We start from the raw sequence: 21,846 nt of genomic DNA, 5'->3' as shown, positions 1-21,846 counted from the left end.
CAGACTTTGATTTAACTGGTGACATTTAAGGTCTTTCCTTCAAACAAAATACTGGTGTGTGAATGTTGTTTTTTTAATTTCAGAAATGGCAGCGCCTGGGAAATGCGTTCAGAGTTAGTGAAACCATTTCACAACACAGGCTACCATCTTCCTGAAAAAATACATTCTGACAACTGATGAAAATTCGAAGAGCGTAACTTGTGAGATTTATACCCCGTAAATTTGGTAACTTGTAGTCTGCCATTAATGATTTTATTATGTTCATTGAGCTAATGGCAGTGGTGGGAAATAGAACCATTTCTATTTCAGAAACCCAGTGTCAGAGCTCAACATTCTCGAAGTATAGCACAAGCTTTAGAGTAAAGTTCCCTCTACACTGTCCCATAAAACACTCCCAGGGCAGGTACAGCACGGGTTAGATACAGAATAAAACGCCTTCTACACTGTCCCATCAAACACTTCCAGGGCAGGTACAGCACAGGTTAGATACAGAGTAAAGCTCCCTCTACACTGTCCCATCAAACACTCCCAGGTCAGGTACAAAGTAAGCCCAAGCCAGAATAATGTGCACTTGGTAAGGAACTTGGAGCTGAAGGGGTTCCTACAACCTTGCTGCTGTTGTTCTTCTTGGTGGCAGAAGTCACAGGGGAGGGAACAGGATCAGGTTGTCAGCTGCCAAATTGCTAGCTGAACTTGGGTGTAGAGGTTTACAAAAGTAGCTCAAGGATGATGCTCACTTTGCTCCTGATAGCCCTGTTGGCTTCCACTCAGCACCTCTGTAAACCATCATGGCTGAGTTTGCCTACTTTTAACATGATAGGTGGGGTGGGTATAGAGAACAAAAATTATCCGCTTCCAACATCCAGTCTATGTGCTTGGGTCTTAAGGTATGTTTTGGCAGTGTCTTGGGAACAAATAACAGAGAAAAGTAACTAAAAACCTACCCTTCAGATAAACTCAACACACTTCCTGTTGGTGTAAGTGTCCTCCTGGCAAACGTAAATCAAATCAGTTACCAAATAAATTCCCTAGCTGCCATGTGCCTGGTTAGTTTTGAGATGTTGGCACATCTTACATCTCAAGGGTCCTAGAAGGAGTACTATCGCTTTAATTCTTCACCCTCTGGAGCACTTACTTCGGAATGAACACATTGGAACACTTTGAGCTAATTGCTGCTGAATTTGCAGTTTACAATCCGATACCTTAGTCTGTGTCTGCCCAAGGCAAGTAAGATGAAGCCTCTGGAGACAGCTGGCACACCGCTGCAAGAATATTAAACAGGGACTGAGTGATGAAGAGTGAGGGCACAAAGTGTTTGATGGGGTAGGCATGGAGAAACGATTTCTTCTGGTGGGGAAATCAATAATCAGGGGGTGGGGGGAGGACATAAGGTTAAAATTAGTGCTAGGTCATGTAAGAATGAATTCAGAAAGGGCTTTTTCACACAAAGGCTAGTGGAATCCTGTAACTCTTTCCCCCAAAAGGCTGTGGAAGCTGTGGGTCAGTTGAAACTTTCAAGACTGGGTCAATAGATTTTGGTTTGTTCAAAAGCAGTAAATAGAGTTGAGGTACAGATTGGATTGAGTGGCAGAGCAAACTTTTTCCATTCCCTCACCAGGGGAAGTAATTTCTCCGAATCTACCCTTTTAATATTTTAAACTCAATTCGATCACTCCTCAATTTTCCATATGCAAGAGAATACAAGCCATCATCATAATTTAACCTTTTAAACTCCAGTACCATTCTAACCCTAGAAAAAAACATCCGAGGCTCAGTTCCTTATGCACTATCCATTGACACCTTGCTAGAATGGGCTGTTGGTGTGGGGATGGAGAGTGTGTAAATGATGGGAGACGGCCTTATCAGGACCAGTTATGCTGCCCATCCCACCACCACCGCACCCACACCCCCCAAACACAGCTGAAAAGCCTACTAATGCTGAATGTCTAGATTCTCGAGTGAGGACTGGGCAACTGGGTGAGGGGTTGGACAGTAGTAGGTTCTTGACAGCCTTAATTCAATCAATGCCATCAAGACACAAAAAATGAAGAAAACTGAAGGGGATTGGGCCAAAAGCCAAAGGCATCAATCGTATGATTTGGCGCTGTCTATGAGGAACTTTGCGTAAGAGGAGCATTCGGCTGGCAGAGTGTGTTATGCCCAATCTGTGGCCTTCATGAGTTTTTCAGCTCAGAAAATTGGCACTTACGATTTAGCATTCCTGGCACAGAGGTGTCAGCTGTACCTCAGTGGGCATCACTCTCACCTCTGAGTCAGAAGGTTGTGGCTTTAAGTCCCACACTAGAGACTTGAGCACATGATCTAGGCTGACACAGCTAGTTCAGTACAGGGGGAGTGCTGTATTGTCAGAAGTGTTGTCTTTTGAATGAGGTGTCAAACCAAGGCCCCGTCTGCCCTCCAACGACACTATTTCAACGTGTAGGGGAGTTCTTCCGTGTCTTGGCCAATATTTACCCTTCGACCAACGTCACAAGAAATAGATTATCTGGTCATTAGCATGTTGCTAATGTGTTTGTTGGACTTCGCTGCCAAATCCCCTGCATTAAGTGACAACACTTCAAAGTTACTTGAATGGCTGTAAGGCATTTGTGATGTCCTGTAGTTGTGAAAGGTGCTATAGAAAAGTAAGTCTTTCTTTATTCTTTCCCTTTCTCCTTTTCTTCCTTCCTTCCTGAGGCAAATGTTTTGGAGTGATTTAAATGAACAGAAAAATTGGGAAAACATGCCACAGCGGCAAAGCTGATATCACAAGAGTGGAACTTATGGTTCCTGTTTAGAAACCTTCCTGTGGAGGTGATGGAAATTGTTGCCATTTATATTTGAGGATAATTTCTTTTGTATGCAGCTTGAAAGGGTGGTGGAAGCAGAATCAATAATAATTTTCAAAAGGGAATTGGACAAATACTTGAAGGAGAAGAATTTGCAGTGCTATGGGGAAAGAGCAGGGAAGTGGGACTAATTAGCAAGTTCTTTCAATAAGCTGGCACAGGCACAATGGACCGCATGGCCTGCTGTTGTGCTCTATCATTCTATAATTTTATGATATTTGAATAGCCGCCAGTTGGACTGTTGCTGATAACTACGTTGAAAATGAACCCTTCAGGCAATAATTTTCTTACTGAACTAATTCAGCTTCTGTTAAATCTCAGTGATAGCTGAGTATGGTCTCTGAAACTGTGCTGTTGGCTAGGAAGATGTGTGTCTATGTTTTGAGGGATTTCAAGTAGAGTTCCTAACACTCCAGGTTTGCCCTGGAGTCTCCCAGCATTGAAGATTAATCACTAGGACACTGCTGCAAGCAAAATCCAGGAGAAGAATTATGGGGGCATAAAAAATGGTGATAATTTAATTTTCTTTGACCACTTTTGTTCATCAGTTATAAAAATATTGGAGATGGGAGCATGTTTGACTGAGTGGGGCAGTTCAAGGAGGAGGTCATGTGATGAAACCTCCACAAATATGCCCAACTAGAGTTGGCAACCCTAATTTCAAAATGTCAGCCTACTACGCACAGGCCTTTACTGAAGCCTGGGGCTTTCCCGGTTTGAATTCCCTGTAGTACACAGAGCTGCACATTTACCAGCTGAACCTCCTGGTGCTGTATCCCAGTATTTTTAATCCACTCCATCTCATTTCATATAAATATGTTGATAGAACACAGTACAGTTTGCTTTGTTGTGTGACACATTTTGTAACAATGCTGTGAAGGACAGTTCAATTGTACATGTTTAGACACATACAGATCAAAACTTTTTATTTATTTATTTAGAGATACAGCACTGAAACAGGCCCTTCGGCCCACTGAGTCTGTGCTGACCAACAACCACCCATTTATACTACCCCTACAGTAATCCCATATTCCCTATCACCTACCTACACTAGGAGCAATTTACAACGGACAATTTACCTATCACCTGCAAGTCTTTGGCTGTGGGAGGAAACCGGAGCACCCGGGGAAAACCCACACAGACACAGGGAGAACTTGCAAACTCCACACAGGCAGTACCCAGAATCGAACCCGGGTCCCTGGAGCTGTGAGGCTGCGGTACTAACCACTGCGCCGCCCTAATAGAACTAATACAGTGTGTTAGCTTTGAGTACCTGCAGAGTTTTAACACATAGGTTTTGGGGCTATAAATTTGACCAAAGCTGCTCAACTTATTTGGGCTTAGCTGTACTAGCGCAACCTGAAGTTCTGAAACCAGGCCAGTTTACCCAGAGAAACTAGTACTGAACCATAACAGGGAACATAGAGGATAGCGGATTCCAGTCAGAGCTGTGGTAACCTCACAGATTGGGCATATCTTGTTAGCACATGAAGTACCTACCATGATATGGGTCTGCCACTGATACAGGTCTGCTGTAGCTACTGATTGGGCACATGCACTTGTCTGGCATTGGTACAGGTGTAGTGCTGGTAGAGATTTGCCATAGATACCTGTCTGCCACGAGTACAGGTTTGGTACTGGAACAGGTCTGGCACAGGTACTGTCCTGGCACAGGTACAGGTCTGTCACTGGTATTGGTCTGTCACTGGTACAGCTCAGGCATTGGCACTGGACTGCCACTGATACTTGTCCGAGAGTTGTACAGATCTAGGACTGGAACTGATTTGACACGAGTACAGGCTTGGCACTGGCACTGGTACTTGTCTGGCACTGATGCAGGTTTCTATTGGTACAGGTCTGGCACTGGTATGGATCCACCACTGGTACAGATCTGGCACTGGTACAGGTCTGGCGCTGGTACACGCTTTTTTCAACCTGGCTCTGTCCAGTATTAAAGGCATTCTATACTGCACACAATGACCAACCCTTGTTCTATTGACTTATGATTAAATTTCTCCTCCTCTGATCTCTGCAGATGTGGATGAGTGCCAAGTCCATAATGGAGGCTGTCAGCACAAATGCATAAATACCCAGGAATCACATTACTGCGAGTGTAAATCAGGCTTCCGACTTCACACTGATGGACGCACCTGTATTGGTGAGTATTGCTGATCTACAGAGTGATCGGACCTAGTAGTGAGTCTCTGGCTATCTGTCAGGGTCAGTGCTGCCCACTCATGTCCACAAGCAGAACCTTCACTGCCAGAATCCCTCCCTACCTCAGGAGTCCCTCCAAGTACCATTCTGTCCTCAAAATCGCCCTTGAAACATCGTCAACTCCATCCCATCCTTCCTCTACTGGTGCCAAAATCCTACCCTGTCCTTAGTGCTGTCCTAACACTTCCATCCTCCATACTTAACAAATTGCCCCTGTCTGCATTCTTACCCTCTCACAACCCCCATTATCCTGGTTCGCACCAGGTCTGCTGACTGTCCGTATCAATCTCTGTCCTTACCATCAAATACTTATACCATCTCTTCCCACAGTACCCCTTCAGTCCAATGTCCCTCATTGCATCTTCACTCTGATGCTGGTCTGCTCCTTGTTTCCTGTTCTCAAAGCTCCACTATTGGTTTCTGCTTTTTCAGCCCTGTGCAGGTCCCTCTGTCTCACTTCCTCCCTTTCTGCTTTCCAAAGCTTTCCCAAAAACATTTTAAAGCTCATTTAACCCCACCCTCCAATTCCATCTCTTCTTTTCTTCCCTCCTACTCAATGTCCACTTTAGTTCACACAGTTGTTCTAACACAAGGAACTCTCTATACACCCTGGTTGTATATTAACTGCGATTGTCCAGTTCCCTGCAGCCTCACTCTGTTCCTCTATGGTAGGCTTCACTGTCCCATGCTGTGTGCCTTCCACTGTCCCATGCTGTGTGCCTTCCACTGTCCCATGCTGTAGGCCTCTTATTGTCCCATGCTGTAGGACTTTTACTGTTCCTGTGCTGTAGGCCTCTCATTGTTCTCGTGCTGTAGGCCTCTAACTGTTCGCATGACATAGGCTTCTCACTGTTCCCATGAGGTAGGCTTCTCACTGTTGCCATGCTGTCGGCCTGTCACTGTTCCAATGCTGTTGGCTTCTCACTGTTCTCATGCTGCTGGCTTCTCACTGTTCCCATGCTGTTGGATTCTCACTGTTCCCATGCTGTAGGCCTTTCACTGTTCCCATGCTGTTGGCTTCTCACTGTCCCATGCTGTAGGCCTTTCACTGTTCCCATGCTGTTGGCTTCTCACTGTTCCCATGCTGTAGGCCTCTCACTGTTCCCATGCTGTAGGCCTTTCACTGTTCCCATGCTGTTGGCTTCTCACTGTCCCATGCTGTAGGCCTTTCACTGTTCCCATGCTGTTGGCTTCTCACTGTTCCCATGCTGTAGGCCTCTCACTGTTCCCATGCTGTTGGCCTCTCACTGTTCCCATGCTGTAGGCCTCTCACTGTTCCCATGCTGTAGGCCTTTCACTGTTCCCATGCTGTAGGCCTCTCACTGTTCCCATGCTGTAGGCCTTTCACTGTTCCCATGCTGTAGGCCTCTCACTGTTCCCATGCTGTTGGCCTCTCACTGTTCCCATGCTGTAGGCCTCTCACTGTTCCCATGCTGTAGGCCTTTCACTGTTCCCATGCTGTTGGATTCTCACTGTTCCCATGCTGTAGGCCTCTCACTGTTCCCATGCTGTAGGCCTTTCACTGTTCCCATGCTGTTGGCTTCTCACTGTCCCATGCTGTAGGCCTTTCACTGTTCCCATGCTGTAGGCCTCTCACTGTTCCCATGTTGTAGGCCTCTCACTGTTCCCATGCTGTAGGCCTCTCACTGTTCCCATGCTGTAGGCCTTTCACTGTTCCCATGCTGTAGGCCTCTCACTGTTATTCTGTAGGCCTCTCATTGTTCCCATGCTATAGGCCTCTCACTGTTCCCATGCTGTAGGCCTCTCACTGTTCTGCTGTAGGCCTCTCATTGTTCCCATGCTACAGGCCTCTCACTGTTCCCATGCTGTAGGCCTTTCACTGTTCCCATGCTGTAGGCCTTTCACTGTTCCCATGCTGTAGGCCTCTCACTGTTCTGCTGTAGGCCTCTCATTGTTCCCATGCTATAGGCCTCTCATTGTCCCTCACTGTTCCCATGCTGTAGGCCTCTCACTGTTCTGCTGTAGGCCTCTCATTGTCCTTATGCTGTCGGCCTTTTACTGTTCCCTTGCTGTCAGCTTCTCATGTGTCCTGACTGTAGGCCTTGCACTGTTTTTCCTGCTGTGCACTTTAGTCCCCGGCCCTTACTTTCAGTGACCAGTATTATTTTTTAATGAATTTTTATAGTGGTTGATCCCACGCCCACAGCAAGTAGTGGGAGTCAGAGATAGGGCAACCACATGTAGCCCTGACTTCCCAACTAATGATCCCTATGAGTGTGGCTCCCCTCTGGGAAAATTAGATTGTGGAATTACCTCATAAAGGAGCAGAAGGATCTTCTGATCGGATGAGATGAAGTAAGGTTGGAGAATGCTCCTATGGAGCATAAAAACCAACGTAGACCTGTTGGGCTGAATGGCCTGTTTCTGTGCTGTAGAACGCTATATATTTCCTTGTGTGTGCCCTCATTTGAAAACATTTGAAACAACTAGTCATGTTTAAATTATTCTGTTATTGTAGTTCAGAAGTTAAATTGTGACATTGATTCCTAACATGTAGTTTGAATTATTGCAGAGTAAACACAATCCTCACGTACTCTTGGCAAGAGTAATTGAGAGAGGGTGACGGTTGTTAAGTTACCCCCATTTATCACTGCTCAGAGGAGCTGTGCTGAGTACAATTGTACCCACTAAAAAAAAAAGATTTTCCCAAACCTCATCATGCTCTGCTGTCACATAGAGGGCCAATTCCTGGTGGGTTGGCAGACACATTATTGACCCTTTGCCTCTGGTATTGAGTGCAATTATGCAAGTGATAGAAATGGCTGTGATTAAGGAGGAAAGTCTGGAAGATACAAAGGAGACTGAATAAATACACAAGGTTTTAATATAGCAACAATATAACTGGAATGAGCCCAGCAAGCTCTGAACATGGGCCAAAGCTAACTTTGGATCCTAATCAGGCTTCTGCCCAGTTTCAGACGATGCTGTCATTAGTGATGACTGAATTACACTCAGCTTAGATTTTTAGGATTAGTCGCTTTCCAAAATGCTGAATTAAAATCTGGTGAAGGTACAGGTATAATATGGGTCAGCTGCACCAAGATTGAAAACCAGTCATGAGGTTGGGCAGACTTCTACTGTAGAGTTGATCTCAGCTCTCTGTTGTCCATTTTTGAACCTGGCTCTTAAGTTTTTTGAAAACCGAGAAATCGGAACCAAACTCATTGCAATGGCAAGTCTCATTCACATATCAGTCAAGTCTGGTAGGCCTGACTTTGAGTTTGATATTGTCCTCTGTTTAAAGAACCTCATATGCTAATTGGAAACACAAGGCTTTAGAACATGAGGTCACTTTGCACTGCTCTGCAATTACTGGAAAACATTTTTGACTAAGGTGACAGCTGTGACTCAGTGGGTAACACTGATCCTCTGTGATAGGTTTTGGGTTCAGGTCCCACTCCAGAAAGCACAAAGTCTGGTCAGAAACTCCAGTGCTGCATTGTCAGAGGTGCCATCTTTTGCATGAAACGTTAACCTGAGCTCTGTCCTCTCAGGTGGACATAAAAGATCCCATGACACAAAAACAGAAAACGCTGGAAATACTCAGCAGGTCATGCAGCATCTGTGGAGAGAGAAACACAGAATTAATGTTTCAGGTCGCTGACCTTTCTTCCGAAGCCTTGACACTTTTTCAAAGAAGAGCAGGGGAGTTCTCCCCAATGTCCTGGCCAATATATATCCCTTAACCAACATCACTGTGACAGATTGTCTGATCATTATCACATTGTGGTCTGTGGGACGTTGCTGTGTGCAGATTGTGTGCCCCGTTTCTTATCTTGCAACTGGGACTGCACTTCAGATAGTACTTAATTGGTTGTATAATGTTTTGGGACATCCTGAGGTCATGAAAAACGCTATAGAAATGCAAGTTCTTTTACGTTGATTGAGCTGAAAGAAAAAAAATGGGAGTTATGTAAAAGGGGCTGCTGAATTGATGTCACCCATTTTATACAATCGCATCAGGTTAACATTTACCTCACTGAGTGAAGAATTTTAAGACATCTTGACATGGAGTAGACTTTTGTCTGCACTATTTTGCTGGCTGAATCTGTGCCCCTATGAGGCCAGAAAGTCTGATCGTTGCTAAGTAAACACTAGTTGATGTCATTCAGATCTCATTTAAGAGACTGCGGACAATCTGCCCCCTTTGTTTGGCGTTTCTGGAGTGTTTCTTTACCTCTTTATACTTTTCTGTGAAGCATGATGCAGAATGTTCAGTGTGATACTTGCCAGATGTACCATATTAATAATATGAAAGATAGAGAGATATGAATAGATGATTCTGATGCATGGATTTGACAAGTTTTATCTGAGACTCATGGGCAATGCTTTCCTTACTTTATTTCACGGTGGAGGTAATTTTAACCTGTCCTCGGCAGGTGGAAACTGACAAGATCAGATTGACCGCCCCTTTACAACCCTACCCGATTTTCATTGAAGTCAACAGAAAGTAAACTCAGGTGCAATATAAATTGACTGGCTGATTGGATCCTGATTGCTTCCTGCGGGGCAGCTTAGCTGTTGGATCTTTCACGCCCACCCGAGAGGGCAGACAGGGCCTTTGGTTTAGCATCTCATCCGAAAGATGGCACCTCCGACTGCGGGCCCTCTTGGTAGACAAATAAGATAGAGAGGGACATCTCTGAACAAAACGCCAACACACCAAGGCGGGAGTGTATCAATCCTGCTCTGAAGCTGGTGTGTGTGTATCGATCCTGGTCTGTAGCTGGTGTGTGTGTATCGATGCTGGTGTGTGTGTATCGATCCTGGTCTGAAGCTGGTGTGTGGGTATCGATGCTGGTGTGTGTGTATCGATCCTGGTCTGAAGCTGGTGTGTGTGTATCGATCCTGGTCTGAAGCTGGTGCATGTGTATTGATCCTGGTCTGAAGCTGGTGTGTGTGTATCGATCCTGGTCTGTAGCTGGTGTGTGTGTATCGATGCTGGTGTGTGTGTATCGATCCTGGTCTGATGCTGGTGTGTGTGTATCGATCCCGGTCTAAAGCTGGTGTGTGTGTATCGATCCCGGTCTAAAGCTGGTGTGTGTGTATCGATCCCGGTCTAAAGCTGGTGTGTGTGTATCGATCCTGGTCTGAAGCTGGTGCATGTGTATTGATCCTGGTCTGAAGCTGGTGTGTGTGTATCGATGCTGGTGTGTGTGTATCGATCCTGGTGTGTGTGTATCGATCCTGGTCTGATGCTGGTGTGTGTGTATTGATCCTGAGCTGATGCTCGTGTGTGCGTATCGATCCTGGTCTGATGCTGGTGTGTGTGTATTGATCCCAGTCTGAAGCTGGTGTGTGTGTATCAATCCTGGATTGATGCTGGTGTGTGCGTATCGATCCTGGTCTGAAGTTGGTGTGTGTGCGTTGATCCTGGTCTGAAGCTGGTGTGTGTGTATCGATCCTGGTCTGATGCTGGTGTGTGTGTATCGATGCTGGTCTGAAGCTGGTCTGTGTGTATTGATCCTGGTCTGATGTTGGTGTGTGTGTATCGATGCTGGTCTGAAGCTGGTGTGTGTGTATTGATCCTGGTCTGATGCTGGTGTGTGTGTATCGATCCTGGTCTGATGCTGGTGTGTGTGTATCGATCCTGGTCTGAAGCTGGTCTGTGTGTATTGATCCTGGTCTGATGCTGGTGTGTGTGTATCGATCCTGGTCTGATGCTGGTGTGTGTGTATCGATCCTGGTCTGATGCTGGTGTGTGTGTATCGATCCTGGACTGATGCTGGTGTGTGTGTATCGATGCTGGTCTGTGTGTATCGATGCTGGTGTGTGTGTGTATCGATCCTGGTCTGAAGCTGGTCTGTGTGTATTGATCCTGGTCTGATGCTGGTCTGTGTGTATCGATCCTGGTCTGATGCTGGTGTGTGTATTTCGATCCTGGTCTGATGCTGGTGTGTGTGTATTGATCCTGGTCTGATGCTGGTGTGTGTGTATTGATCCTGGTCTGATGCTGGTGTTTGTATATCGATCCTGGTCTGATGCTGGTGTGTGTGTATTGATCCTGGTCTGATGCTGGTGTGTGTATTGATCCTGGTCTGATGCTGGTGTGTGTATATTGATCCTGGTCTGATGCTGGTGTGTGTGTATTGATCCTGGTCTGATGCTGGTGTGTGTGTATTGATTCTGGTCTGATGCTGGTGTGTGTGTATCGATCCTGGTCTGAAGCTGGTGTGTGTATATCGATCCTGGTCTGATGCTGGTGTGTGTGTATCGATGCTGGTGTGTGTGTATTGATCCTGGTCTGATGCTGGTGTGTGTGTATCGATCCTGGTCTGAAGCTGGTGTGTGTGTATCGATCCTGGTCTGATGCTGGTGTGTATGTATCGATCCTGGTCTGATGCTGGTGTGTGTGTATTGATCCTCAGCTGATGCTGGTGTGTGTGTATCGATCCTGGTCTGATGCTGGTGTGTGTGTATCGATGCTGGTGTGTGTGTATCGATCCTGGTCTGAAGCTGGTGTATGTGTATCGATGCTGGTGTGTGTGTATCGATCCTGGTCTGAAGCTGGTGTGTGTGTATCGATCCTGGTCTGATGCTGGTGTGTGTGTATCGATCCTGGTCTGATGCTGGTGTGTGTGTATCGATGCTGGTGTGTGTGTATCGATCCTGGTCTGAAGCTGGTGTGTGTGTATCGATCCTGGTCTGATGCTGGTGTGTGTGTATTGATCCTGGTCTGATGCTGGTGTGTGTGTATCGATGCTGGTGTGTGTGTATCGATCCTGGTCTGATGCTGGTGTGTGTGTATCGATCCTGGTCTGATGCTGGTGTGTGTGTATCGATGCTGGTGTGTGTGTATCGATCCTGGTCTGAAGCTGGTGTGTGTGTATCGATCCTGGTCTGATGCTGGTGTGTGTGTATTGATCCTGGTCTGATGCTGGCGTGTGTGTATCGATCCTGGTCTGAAGCTGGTGTGTGTGTATCGATCCTGGTCTGATGCTGGTGTTTGTGTATTGATCCTGGTCTGAAGCTGGTGTGTGTGTATTGATCCTGGTCTGATGCTGGTGTGTGTGTATCGATCCTGGTCTGATGCTGGTGTGTGTGTATCGATGCTGGTGTGTGTGTATTGATCCTGGTCTGATGCTGGTGTGTGTGTATCGATCCTGGTCTGATGCTGGTGTGTGTGTATCGATGCTGGTGTGTGTGTATCGATCCTGGTCTGAAGCTGGTGTGTGTGTATCGATCCTGGTCTGATGCTGGTGTGTGTGTATCGATCCTGGTCTGAAGCTGGTGTGTGTGTATCGATCCTAGTCTGATGCTGGTGTGTGTGTATCGATCCTGGTCTGATGCTGGTGTTTGTGTATTGATCCTGGTCTGAAGCTGGTGTGTGTGTATCGATCCTGGTCTGTAGCTGGTGTGTGTGTATCGATGCTGGTGTGTGTGTATCGATCCTGGTCTGAAGCTGGTGTGTGGGTATCGATGCTGGTGTGTGTGTATCGATCCTGGTCTGAAGCTGGTGTGTGTGTATCGATCCTGGTCTGAAGCTGGTGTGTGTGTATCGATCCTGGTCTGAAGCTGGTGCATGTGTATTGATCCTGGTCTGAAGCTGGTGTGTGTGTATCGATCCTGGTCTGTAGCTGGTGTGTGTGTATCGATGCTGGTGTGTGTGTATTGATCCTGGTCTGATGCTGGTGTGTGTGTATCGATCCCGGTCTAAAGCTGGTGTGTGTGTATCGATCCCGGTCTAAAGCTGGTGTGTGTGTATCGATCCTGGTCTGATGCTGGTGTGTGTGTATCGATCCTGGTCTGAAGCTGGTGTGTGTGTATCGATCCTGGTCTGAAGCTGGTGTGTGTGTATCGATCCTGGACTGATGCTGGTGTGTGCGTATCGATCCTGGTCTGAAGCTGGTCTGTGTGTATTGATCCTGGTCTGATGCTGGTGTGTGTGTATCGATGCTGGTGTGTGTGTATCGATCCTGGTCTGATGCTGGTGTGTGTGTATCGATCCTGGTCTGAAGCTGGTCTGTGTGTATTGATCCTGGTCTAATGCTGGTGTGTGTGTATCGATCCTGGTCTGATGCTGGTGTGTGTGTATCGATCCTGGACTGATGCTGGTGTGTGTGTATCGATGCTGGTCTGAAGCTGGTCTGTGTGTATCGATGCTGGTGTGTGTGTGTATCGATCCTGGTCTGAAGCTGGTCTGTGTGTATTGATCCTGGTCTGATGCTGGTGTGTGTGTATTGATCCTGGTCTGATGCTGGTGTGTGTGTATCGATCCTGGTCTGAAGCTGGTGTGTGTATATCGATCCTGGTCTGATGCTGGTGTGTGTGTATTGATCCTGGTCTGATGCTGGTGTGTGTGTATTGATCCTGGTCTGATGCTGGTGTGTGTGTATTGATCCTGGTCTGATGCTGGTCTGTGTGTATATCGATCCTGGTCTGATGCTGGTGTGTGTATATCGATCCTGGTCTGATGCTGGTGTGTGTGTATTGATCCTGGTCTGATGCTGGTGTGTGTGTATTGATCCTGGTCTGATGCTGGTGTGTGTGTATCGATCCTGGTCTGAAGCTGGTGTGTGTATATCGATCCTGGTCTGATGCTGGTGTGTGTGTATTGATCCTGGTCTGATGCTGGTGTGTGTATATTGATCCTGGTCTGATGCTGGTGTGTGTGTATTGATCCTGGTCTGATGCTGGTGTGTGTGTATTGATCCTGGTCTGATGCTGGTGTGTGTGTATCGATCCTGGTCTGAAGCTGGTGTGTGTATATCGATCCTGGTCTGATGCTGGTGTGTGTGTATTGATCCTGGTCTGATGCTGGTGTGTGTATATTGATCCTGGTCTGATGCTGGTGTGTGTGTATTGATCCTGGTCTGATGCTGGTGTGTGTGTATTGATCCTGGTCTGATGCTGGTGTGTGTGTATCGATCCTGGTCTGAAGCTGGTGTGTGTATATCGATCCTGGTCTGATGCTGGTGTGTGTGTATCGATGCTGGTGTGTGTGTATTGATCCTGGTCTGATGCTGGTGTGTGTGTATCGATCCTGGTCTGAAGCTGGTGTGTGTGTATCGATCCTGGTCTGATGCTGGTGTGTGTGTATCGATCCTGGTCTGAAGCTGGTGTGTGTGTATTGATCCTGGTCTGAAGCTGGTGTGTGTGTATTGATCCTGGTCTGATGCTGGTGTGTGTGTATTGATCCTCAGCTGATGCTGGTGTGTGTGTATCGATCCTGGTCTGATGCTGGTGTGTGTGTATCGATGCTGGTGTGTGTGTATCGATCCTGGTCTGATGCTGGTGTGTGTGTATTGATCCTGGTCTGATGCTGGTGTGTGTGTATTGATCCTCAGCTGATGCTGGTGTGTGTGTATCGATCCTGGTCTGATGCTGGTGTGTGTGTATCGATGCTGGTGTGTGTGTATCGATCCTGGTCTGAAGCTGGTGTGTGTGTATCGATCCTGGTCTGAAGCTGGTGTGTGTGTATCGATCCTGGTCTGATGCTGGTGTGTGTGTATCGATGCTGGTGTGTGTGTATCGATCCTGGTCTGATGCTGGTGTGTGTGTATCGATCCTGGTCTGATGCTGGTGTGTGTGTATCGATGCTGGTGTGTGTGTATCGATCCTGGTCTGATGCTGGTGTGTGTGTATTGATCCTGGTCTGAAGCTGGTGTGTGTGTATCGATCCTAGTCTGATGCTGGTGTGTGTGTATTGATCCTGGTCTGATGCTGGTGTGTGTGTATCGATCCTGGTCTGATGCTGGTGTGTGTGTATCGATGCTGGTGTGTGTGTATCGATCCTGGTCTGATGCTGGTGTGTGTGTATCGATGCTGGTGTGTGTGTATCGATCCTGGTCTGATGCTGGTGTTTGTGTATCGATCCTGGTCTGATGCTGGTGTGTGTGTATCGATCCTGGTCTGATGCTGGTGTGTGTGTATTGATCCTGGTCTGAAGCTGGTGTGTGTGTATTGATCCTGGTCTGATGCTGGTGTTTGTGTATTGATCCTGGTCTGAAGCTGGTGTGTGTGTATTGATCCTGGTCTGATGCTGGTGTGTGTGTATCGATCCTGGTCTGATGCTGGTGTGTGTGTATCGATGCTGGTGTGTGTGTATTGATCCTGGTCTGATGCTGGTGTGTGTGTATCGATGCTGGTCTGATGCTGGTGTGTGTGTATCGATGCTGGTGTGTGTATATCGATCCTGGTCTGAAGCTGGTGTGTGTGTATCGATCCTGGTCTGATGCTGGTGTGTGTGTATCGATCCTGGACTGATGCTGGTGTGTGTGTATCGATGCTGGTCTGATGCTGGTGTGTGTGTATCGATGCTGGTGTGTGTGTATCGATCCTGGTCTGAAGCTGGTGTGTGTGTATCGATCCTAGTCTGATGCTGGTGTGTGTGTATTGATCCTGGTCTGATGCTGGTGTGTGTGTATCGATCCTGGTCTGATGCTGGTGTTTGTGTATTGATCCTGGTCTGAAGCTGGTGTGTGTGTATTGATCCTGGTCTGATGCTGGTGTGTGTGTATTGATCCTGGTCTGATGCTGGTCTGTGTGTATATCGATCCTGGTCTGATGCTGGTGTGTGTATATCGATCCTGGTCTGATGCTGGTGTGTGTGTATTGATCCTGGTCTGATGCTGGTGTGTGTGTATTGATCCTGGTCTGATGCTGGTGTGTGTGTATCGATCCTGGTCTGAAGCTGGTGTGTGTATATCGATCCTGGTCTGATGCTGGTGTGTGTGTATTGATCCTGGTCTGAAGCTGGTGTGTGTGTATTGATCCTGGTCTGATGCTGGTGTGTGTGTATTGATCCTCAGCTGATGCTGGTGTGTGTGTATCGATCCTGGTCTGATGCTGGTGTGTGTGTATCAATGCTGGTGTGTGTGTATCGATCCTGGTCTGAAGCTGGTGTGTGTGTATCGATCCTGGTCTGAAGCTGGTGTGTGTGTATCGATCCTGGTCTGATGCTGGTGTGTGTGTATCGATGCTGGTGTGTGTGTATCGATCCTGGTCTGATGCTGGTGTGTGTGTATCGATCCTGGTCTGATGCTGGTGTGTGTGTATCGATGCTGGTGTGTGTGTATCGATCCTGGTCTGATGCTGGTGTGTGTGTATTGATCCTGGTCTGAAGCTGGTGTGTGTGTATCGATCCTAGTCTGATGCTGGTGTGTGTGTATTGATCCTGGTCTGATGCTGGTGTGTGTGTATCGATCCTGGTCTGATGCTGGTGTGTGTGTATTGATCCTGGTCTGAAGCTGGTGTGTGTGTATTGATCCTTGTCTGATGCTGGTGTTTGTGTATTGATCCTGGTCTGAAGCTGGTGTGTGTGTATTGATCCTGGTCTGATGCTGGTGTTTGTGTATTGATCCTGGTCTGAAGCTGGTGTGTGTGTATTGATCCTGGTCTGATGCTGGTGTGTGTGTATCGATCCTGGTCTGATGCTGGTGTGTGTGTATCGATGCTGGTGTGTGTGTATTGATCCTGGTCTGATGCTGGTGTGTGTGTATCGATGCTGGTCTGATGCTGGTGTGTGTGTATCGATGCTGGTGTGTGTATATCGATCCTGGTCTGAAGCTGGTGTGTGTGTATCGATCCTGGTCTGATGCTGGTGTGTGTGTATCGATCCTGGACTGATGCTGGTGTGTGTGTATCGATGCTGGTCTGATGCTGGTGTGTGTGTATCGATGCTGGTGTGTGTGTATCGATCCTGGTCTGAAGCTGGTGTGTGTGTATCGATCCTGGTCTGAAGCTGGTGTGTGTGTATCGATCCTAGTCTGATGCTGGTGTGTGTGTATTGATCCTGGTCTGATGCTGGTGTGTGTGTATCGATCCTGGTCTGATGCTGGTGTGTGTTTATTGATCCTGGTCTGATGCTGGTGTGTGTGTATCGATCCTGGTCTGATGCTGGTGTTTGTGTATTGATCCTGGTCTGATGCTGGTGTGTGTGTATCGATCCTGGTCTGATGCTGGTGTTTGTGTATTGATCCTGGTCTGAAGCTGGTGTGTGTGTATTGATCCTAGTCTGATGCTGGTGTGTGTGTATTGATCCTGGTCTGAAGCTGGTGTGTGTGTATTGATCCTGGTCTGATGCTGGTGTGTGTGTATTGATCCTGGTCTGATGCTGGTGTTTGTGTATTGATCCTGGTCTGAAGCTGGTGTGTGTGTATTGATCCTGGTCTGATGCTGGTGTGTGTGTATTGATCCTGGTCTGATGCTGGTGTGTGTGTATTGATCCTGGTCTGAAGCTGGTGTGTGTGTATTGATCCTGGTCTGATGCTGGTGTGTGTGTATCGATCCTGGTCTGATGCTGGTGTTTGTGTATCGATCCTGGTCTGATGCTGGTGTTTGTGTATCGATCCTAGTCTGATGCTGGTGTGTGTGTATTGATCCTGGTCTGAAGCTGGTGTGTGTGTATCGATCCTAGTCTGATGCTGGTGTGTGTGTATTGATCCTGGTCTGATGCTGGTGTGTGTGTATTGATCCTGGTCTGATGCTGGTGTTTGTGTATTGATCCTGGTCTGATGCTGGTGTTTGTGTATCGATCCTAGTCTGATGCTGGTGTGTGTGTATTGATCCTGGTCTGATGCTGGTGTGTGTGTATTGATCCTGGTCTGATGCTGGTGTTTGTGTATTGATCCTGGTCTGATGCTGGTGTTTGTGTATTGATCCTGGTCTGATGCTGGTGTTTGTGTATCGATCCTAGTCTGATACTGGTGTGTGTGTATTGATCCTGGTCTGAAGCTGGTGTGTGTGTATTGATCCTCAGCGATGCTGGTGTTTGTGTATCGATCCTGGTCTGAAGCTGGTGTGTGTGTATCGATGCTGGTGTGTGTGTATCGATCCTGGTCTGAAGCTGGTGTGTGTGTATCCATCCTCAGCGATGCTGGTGTGTGTGTATCGATCCTGGTCTGATGCTGGTGTGTGTGTATCGATCCTCAGCGATGCTGGTGTGTGTGTATTGATCCTGGTCTGAAGCTGGTGTGTGTGTATCGATGCTGGTGTGTGTATATCGATCCTGGTCTGATGCTGGTGTGTGTATATCGATCCTGGTCTGATGCTGGTGTGTGTGTATTGATCCTCAGCTGATGCTGGTGTGTGTGTATCGATGCTGGTGTGTGTGTATTGATCCTGGTCTGATGCTGGTGTGTGTGTATTGATCCTGGTCTGATGCTGGTGTGTGTATATCGATCCTGGTCTGATGCTGGTGTGTGTGTATCGATCCTGGTCTGATGCTGGTGTGTGTATATCGATCGTGGTCTGATGCTGGTGTGTGTGTATCGATCCTGGTCTGAAGCTGGTGTGTGTGTATCGATCCTGGTCTGAAGCTGGTGTGTGTGTATTGATCCTGGTCTGATGCTGGTGTGTGTGTATCGATCCTGGTCTGATGCTGGTGTGTGTGTATTGATCCTGGTCTGATGCTGGTGTGTGTGTATCGATCCTGGTCTGATGCTGGTGTGTGTGTATTGATCCTGGTCTGATGCTGGTGTGTGCGTATCGATCCTGGTCTGAAGCTGGTGTGTGTGTATCGATCCTGGTCTGAAGCTGGTTTGTGTGTATCGATCCTGGTCTGAAGCTGGTTTGTGTGTATTGATCCTCAGCTGATGCTGGTGTGTGTGTATTGATCCTGGTCTGATGCTGGTGTGTGCGTATCGATCCTGGTCTGAAGCTGGTGTGTGTGTATCGATCCTGGTCTGATGCTGGTGTGTGTATATCGATCCTAGTCTGATGCTGGTGTGTGTGTGACGGTGCTGGTCTGATGCTGGTGTGTGTGTATCGATCCTGGTCTGAAGCTGGTGTGTGTGTGACGGTGCTGGTCAGCCCTTCACACAGCCAGCACGGCTGCAAAAGGATCTGTGTTTCAGCTTTGAGGGATTTAGTTGTTGAAACAGGCGGCAGTTTGCCAAGTTGGCCTCGAAGCTTGAGCTGTGGTTAGCTTCAGTTACTCTTAATAGTCCACTTGGATGCGATGCAATCTCACCAATGGGGGTAGGGGGGTAGGGGGGAGTCTGTCTACATCTAATGATATTTCACAGGAAAGAAAAATAATCATGGTATAATGAAACTTAAAGGCTTCATTTGGAGATGCTTATTTAAGCAGAGAACAGGGGCCACAGGGTTTAGACACTGAAAAAATAAACCTACCTCAAGACTAGTTGTATCTTTTCAAGGAAGGACCACTGTGATTCCTTTGAGCTCTCAAATGTCATTTGCTGATTGGGAGCAGCATTGCAGCAATAGTCTTTCTGCCTTTGTTTAGATTTAAATGTATCGCTCATCCTCTATGTCTAGTCCTCATCAACGCTGGCTCCCAAACTGGCAACACTTAGATTTTAAAATTCCTATCCTTGTTTTCAAATCCCTCCATGGCCTTGCCCCTACCTATCTCTGTAACCTCCTTGGCTTGATGGCAGCATCCTGTTAGTGGCAAACAACACATGTGTTGCTACTGCATAATAGCAGCATGAAACAGCTAGCTTTACCTGTTGCTCAAATGTTTGGAATGCATTACCCTTCCAGGGTAATTTGAGGTAGACTGGGCACTTTTCAGGGCCGAATAAGATGGCTTTAGGTCCATTCATTAGTTTGCGTGATATACAGCAAGAAATGATCTGATCAGGGTAGCCATTGTCATGCAGGATGTCTTTGATTCGCCCTATTTCAGCATCAAGCTTGCGTGGTGAGCTAATGGCTCGGGCCCTATTTACGAGGTTGCCGTAACAGGATGCTGCCATCAAGCCAAAAAGACATCCTGCCTAGCACACAAATGAGTAATGTGATATGTGAATTTCAGTGCCATTGTGATGCTAAGTATATAGGCTGTACATCCCAAAGACTAGCAGATTGTATCAAACAACATGTCCCTTCTGCTGTTCGCAACAGACAAGGTACAGGCCGTACCCAACCAGCCCGTGCTTGCAAAACTCAAAACACAGTGTCCAACATTAGATGTGATTCCACGATTGGACAACATTTGCTAAATAATCCTCAGTGTGCTAAGAATTACGCTGACAACCAATTTAAGATTGTCAGTCGGGCTCGCAGTGTGGCGCATTTGCACGTACTGGAAGCTACATATGTTAATACACAGGGCACTGTTCTTTGCAGACAGAAAGAACATGTATAAACATTGCACCTGTTTCAGATGAACAAAATAAGTGACAGCCATTCGCTGGTTCATTCCTCAGGGCAATGCCTTGACCAATCAGAGTCAAGCTGCCTGGTTTAAATTTCAAACAAAGCTTGGCAGTTAACTGTCAGTCACCATAAACTGGTACATTCTCCATGGTAACGCCTCGACCAATCAGAGTTCACTTGCCAACCAATCAGCACTCTCGTCTCATGCAGTATAAGTTGTTGTTTTCCTTTACATTGGTTATTCTTGCAGATTGTCCTGATGAGTGCACGATGAAAAGCTTCAACAACATGTCTCTATTTTCAGCGACATTTCACTATGTTAAAGTCACTGTTGAAATCCAAATTGTTGTTGTAGTTGACAGTTGGTAGTACTCTCGCCTGAGTCAGAAAATTGTGGGTTCAAGTTCCAGCTCCAGACACTTGAACACAAAATGCAGGCTGACAGTCCAACGCAGGACTGAGGGAGTGCTGCTGGTGTCAGTTGGGAGGACGTTGGGTCTTAGCTAGGAGAATGGCATAACCTCAGAGAGTGATGGGTTGCACCCCACTTGGCAAGAGGCCTTTTGTGCAAGTTGAAGCCAGGATGGAGAGACCATGTATGAGGAGCACTGAATGGATGAGCAGATAATCAACAGACAGTTACAGGAGGTGCCAGAGGACAAAGTCTTGTGGAATCTTCTGATCAGCCCGATAACTGGGTAGCTGACTGACTGCTCCTGACTGCTGAGTATGCTTGCTCACTCTCTGTGCAAGAGTAATTGGAGTAATGCTTGGTCCTACCACCCCCGGCTTCTGGTCTCAGTAAATATTTGGACTGAGAAGAGATGAAGCATGAAATTAGCTGATCCCTGTAATTGAAGAGCTTCAGGAGATGAACATTCTCGACGTGTTTGACTGATGAAAAGACGCCTTCAATGCAACAGGTGGGCGCCAGACTACAGCCTACAGCACATCACCACATTCTTGGCCTCATACTCAAACCCTTGGGGCCTTGTGATTGTAAAGAGATTCGTGGTCCATAGGACCCACACTCAGAGTGGGAGCTGAATTGGTGCTGACAGGCTGCCTGCAGGAGGGCAAGAGTATTAGGAGATTGGCAAAAAACAGGTTTGCAGTTTAGGAAACTCATTATTTCTTCCCTCTTCTAAAGAAGTTGACTGCTCCTGGGCTATGGGGTGGGGTGGTGGAGAGGAGGGGAGGGGTGGTTAATTTTACTGGTTTGTACAAAGATCTGTGCATCAAGCATACAGGTTGGAAATTCAGATACAGGAGTCCTCACACCTGATACATGGCATGCAGGGTCTGATCCTCATATAAGCCTACAGATCCGTGAGTGTTGGCTGCCTTTTTGGCCATGAAGGCCATCGCTGCTGGGGTCAGTCCCATCCTCACTTGAGATCCGCGAGTGCGCAGTTTCCAACAGGAATCACAAGATAACAGTCAGGAGTAGGAACCTTACATCTTTTTCCTCTCCTGAACACGAGGCCATTTTAACATTTCCAATTGGTGCTCTGCGTGAGATAAACTCATTTAGCAAGGGTCAGCACCAGATCTAGAATTGTCCATCATGTTAGTACCAGACTAGGTAGTGTATTTACCCACTAGGCCAATGGTGGAAAGGCAAAATCATTAGTGAGGAAATATACACCATTGGCCCCTGTTTGTTACTGTAATTTCCTGTCTGTTGTTT

General features: G+C 47.1%; 1 protein-coding gene across 3 annotated transcripts in view; it reads left to right on the top strand.

Moving 5' to 3' along the window:
• LOC137352076 (multiple epidermal growth factor-like domains protein 6) overlaps positions 1-21,846 on the top strand; it is a 392,916-nt gene that overhangs the window by 260,669 nt on the left and 110,401 nt on the right. For 2 of the 3 annotated variants that reach the window (XM_068017148.1, XM_068017150.1), the window contains one exon: positions 4,885-5,007. The exons of the other annotated variant lie outside the window; for it this stretch is intronic. In XM_068017148.1, coding sequence (XP_067873249.1) covers positions 4,885-5,007 — 123 coding nt within the window. The remainder of the gene's footprint in view (positions 1-4,884; positions 5,008-21,846) is intronic. 3 annotated transcript variants of the gene reach the window in all.

This window comes from Heterodontus francisci, chromosome 37, assembly GCF_036365525.1.
Source record: "Heterodontus francisci isolate sHetFra1 chromosome 37, sHetFra1.hap1, whole genome shotgun sequence".
Classification (NCBI taxonomy): Eukaryota; Metazoa; Chordata; class Chondrichthyes; order Heterodontiformes; family Heterodontidae; genus Heterodontus; species Heterodontus francisci.
The sequence above is the reverse complement of the archived record's forward strand: the minus strand, read 5'-3'. Positions and strand labels throughout refer to the sequence as shown.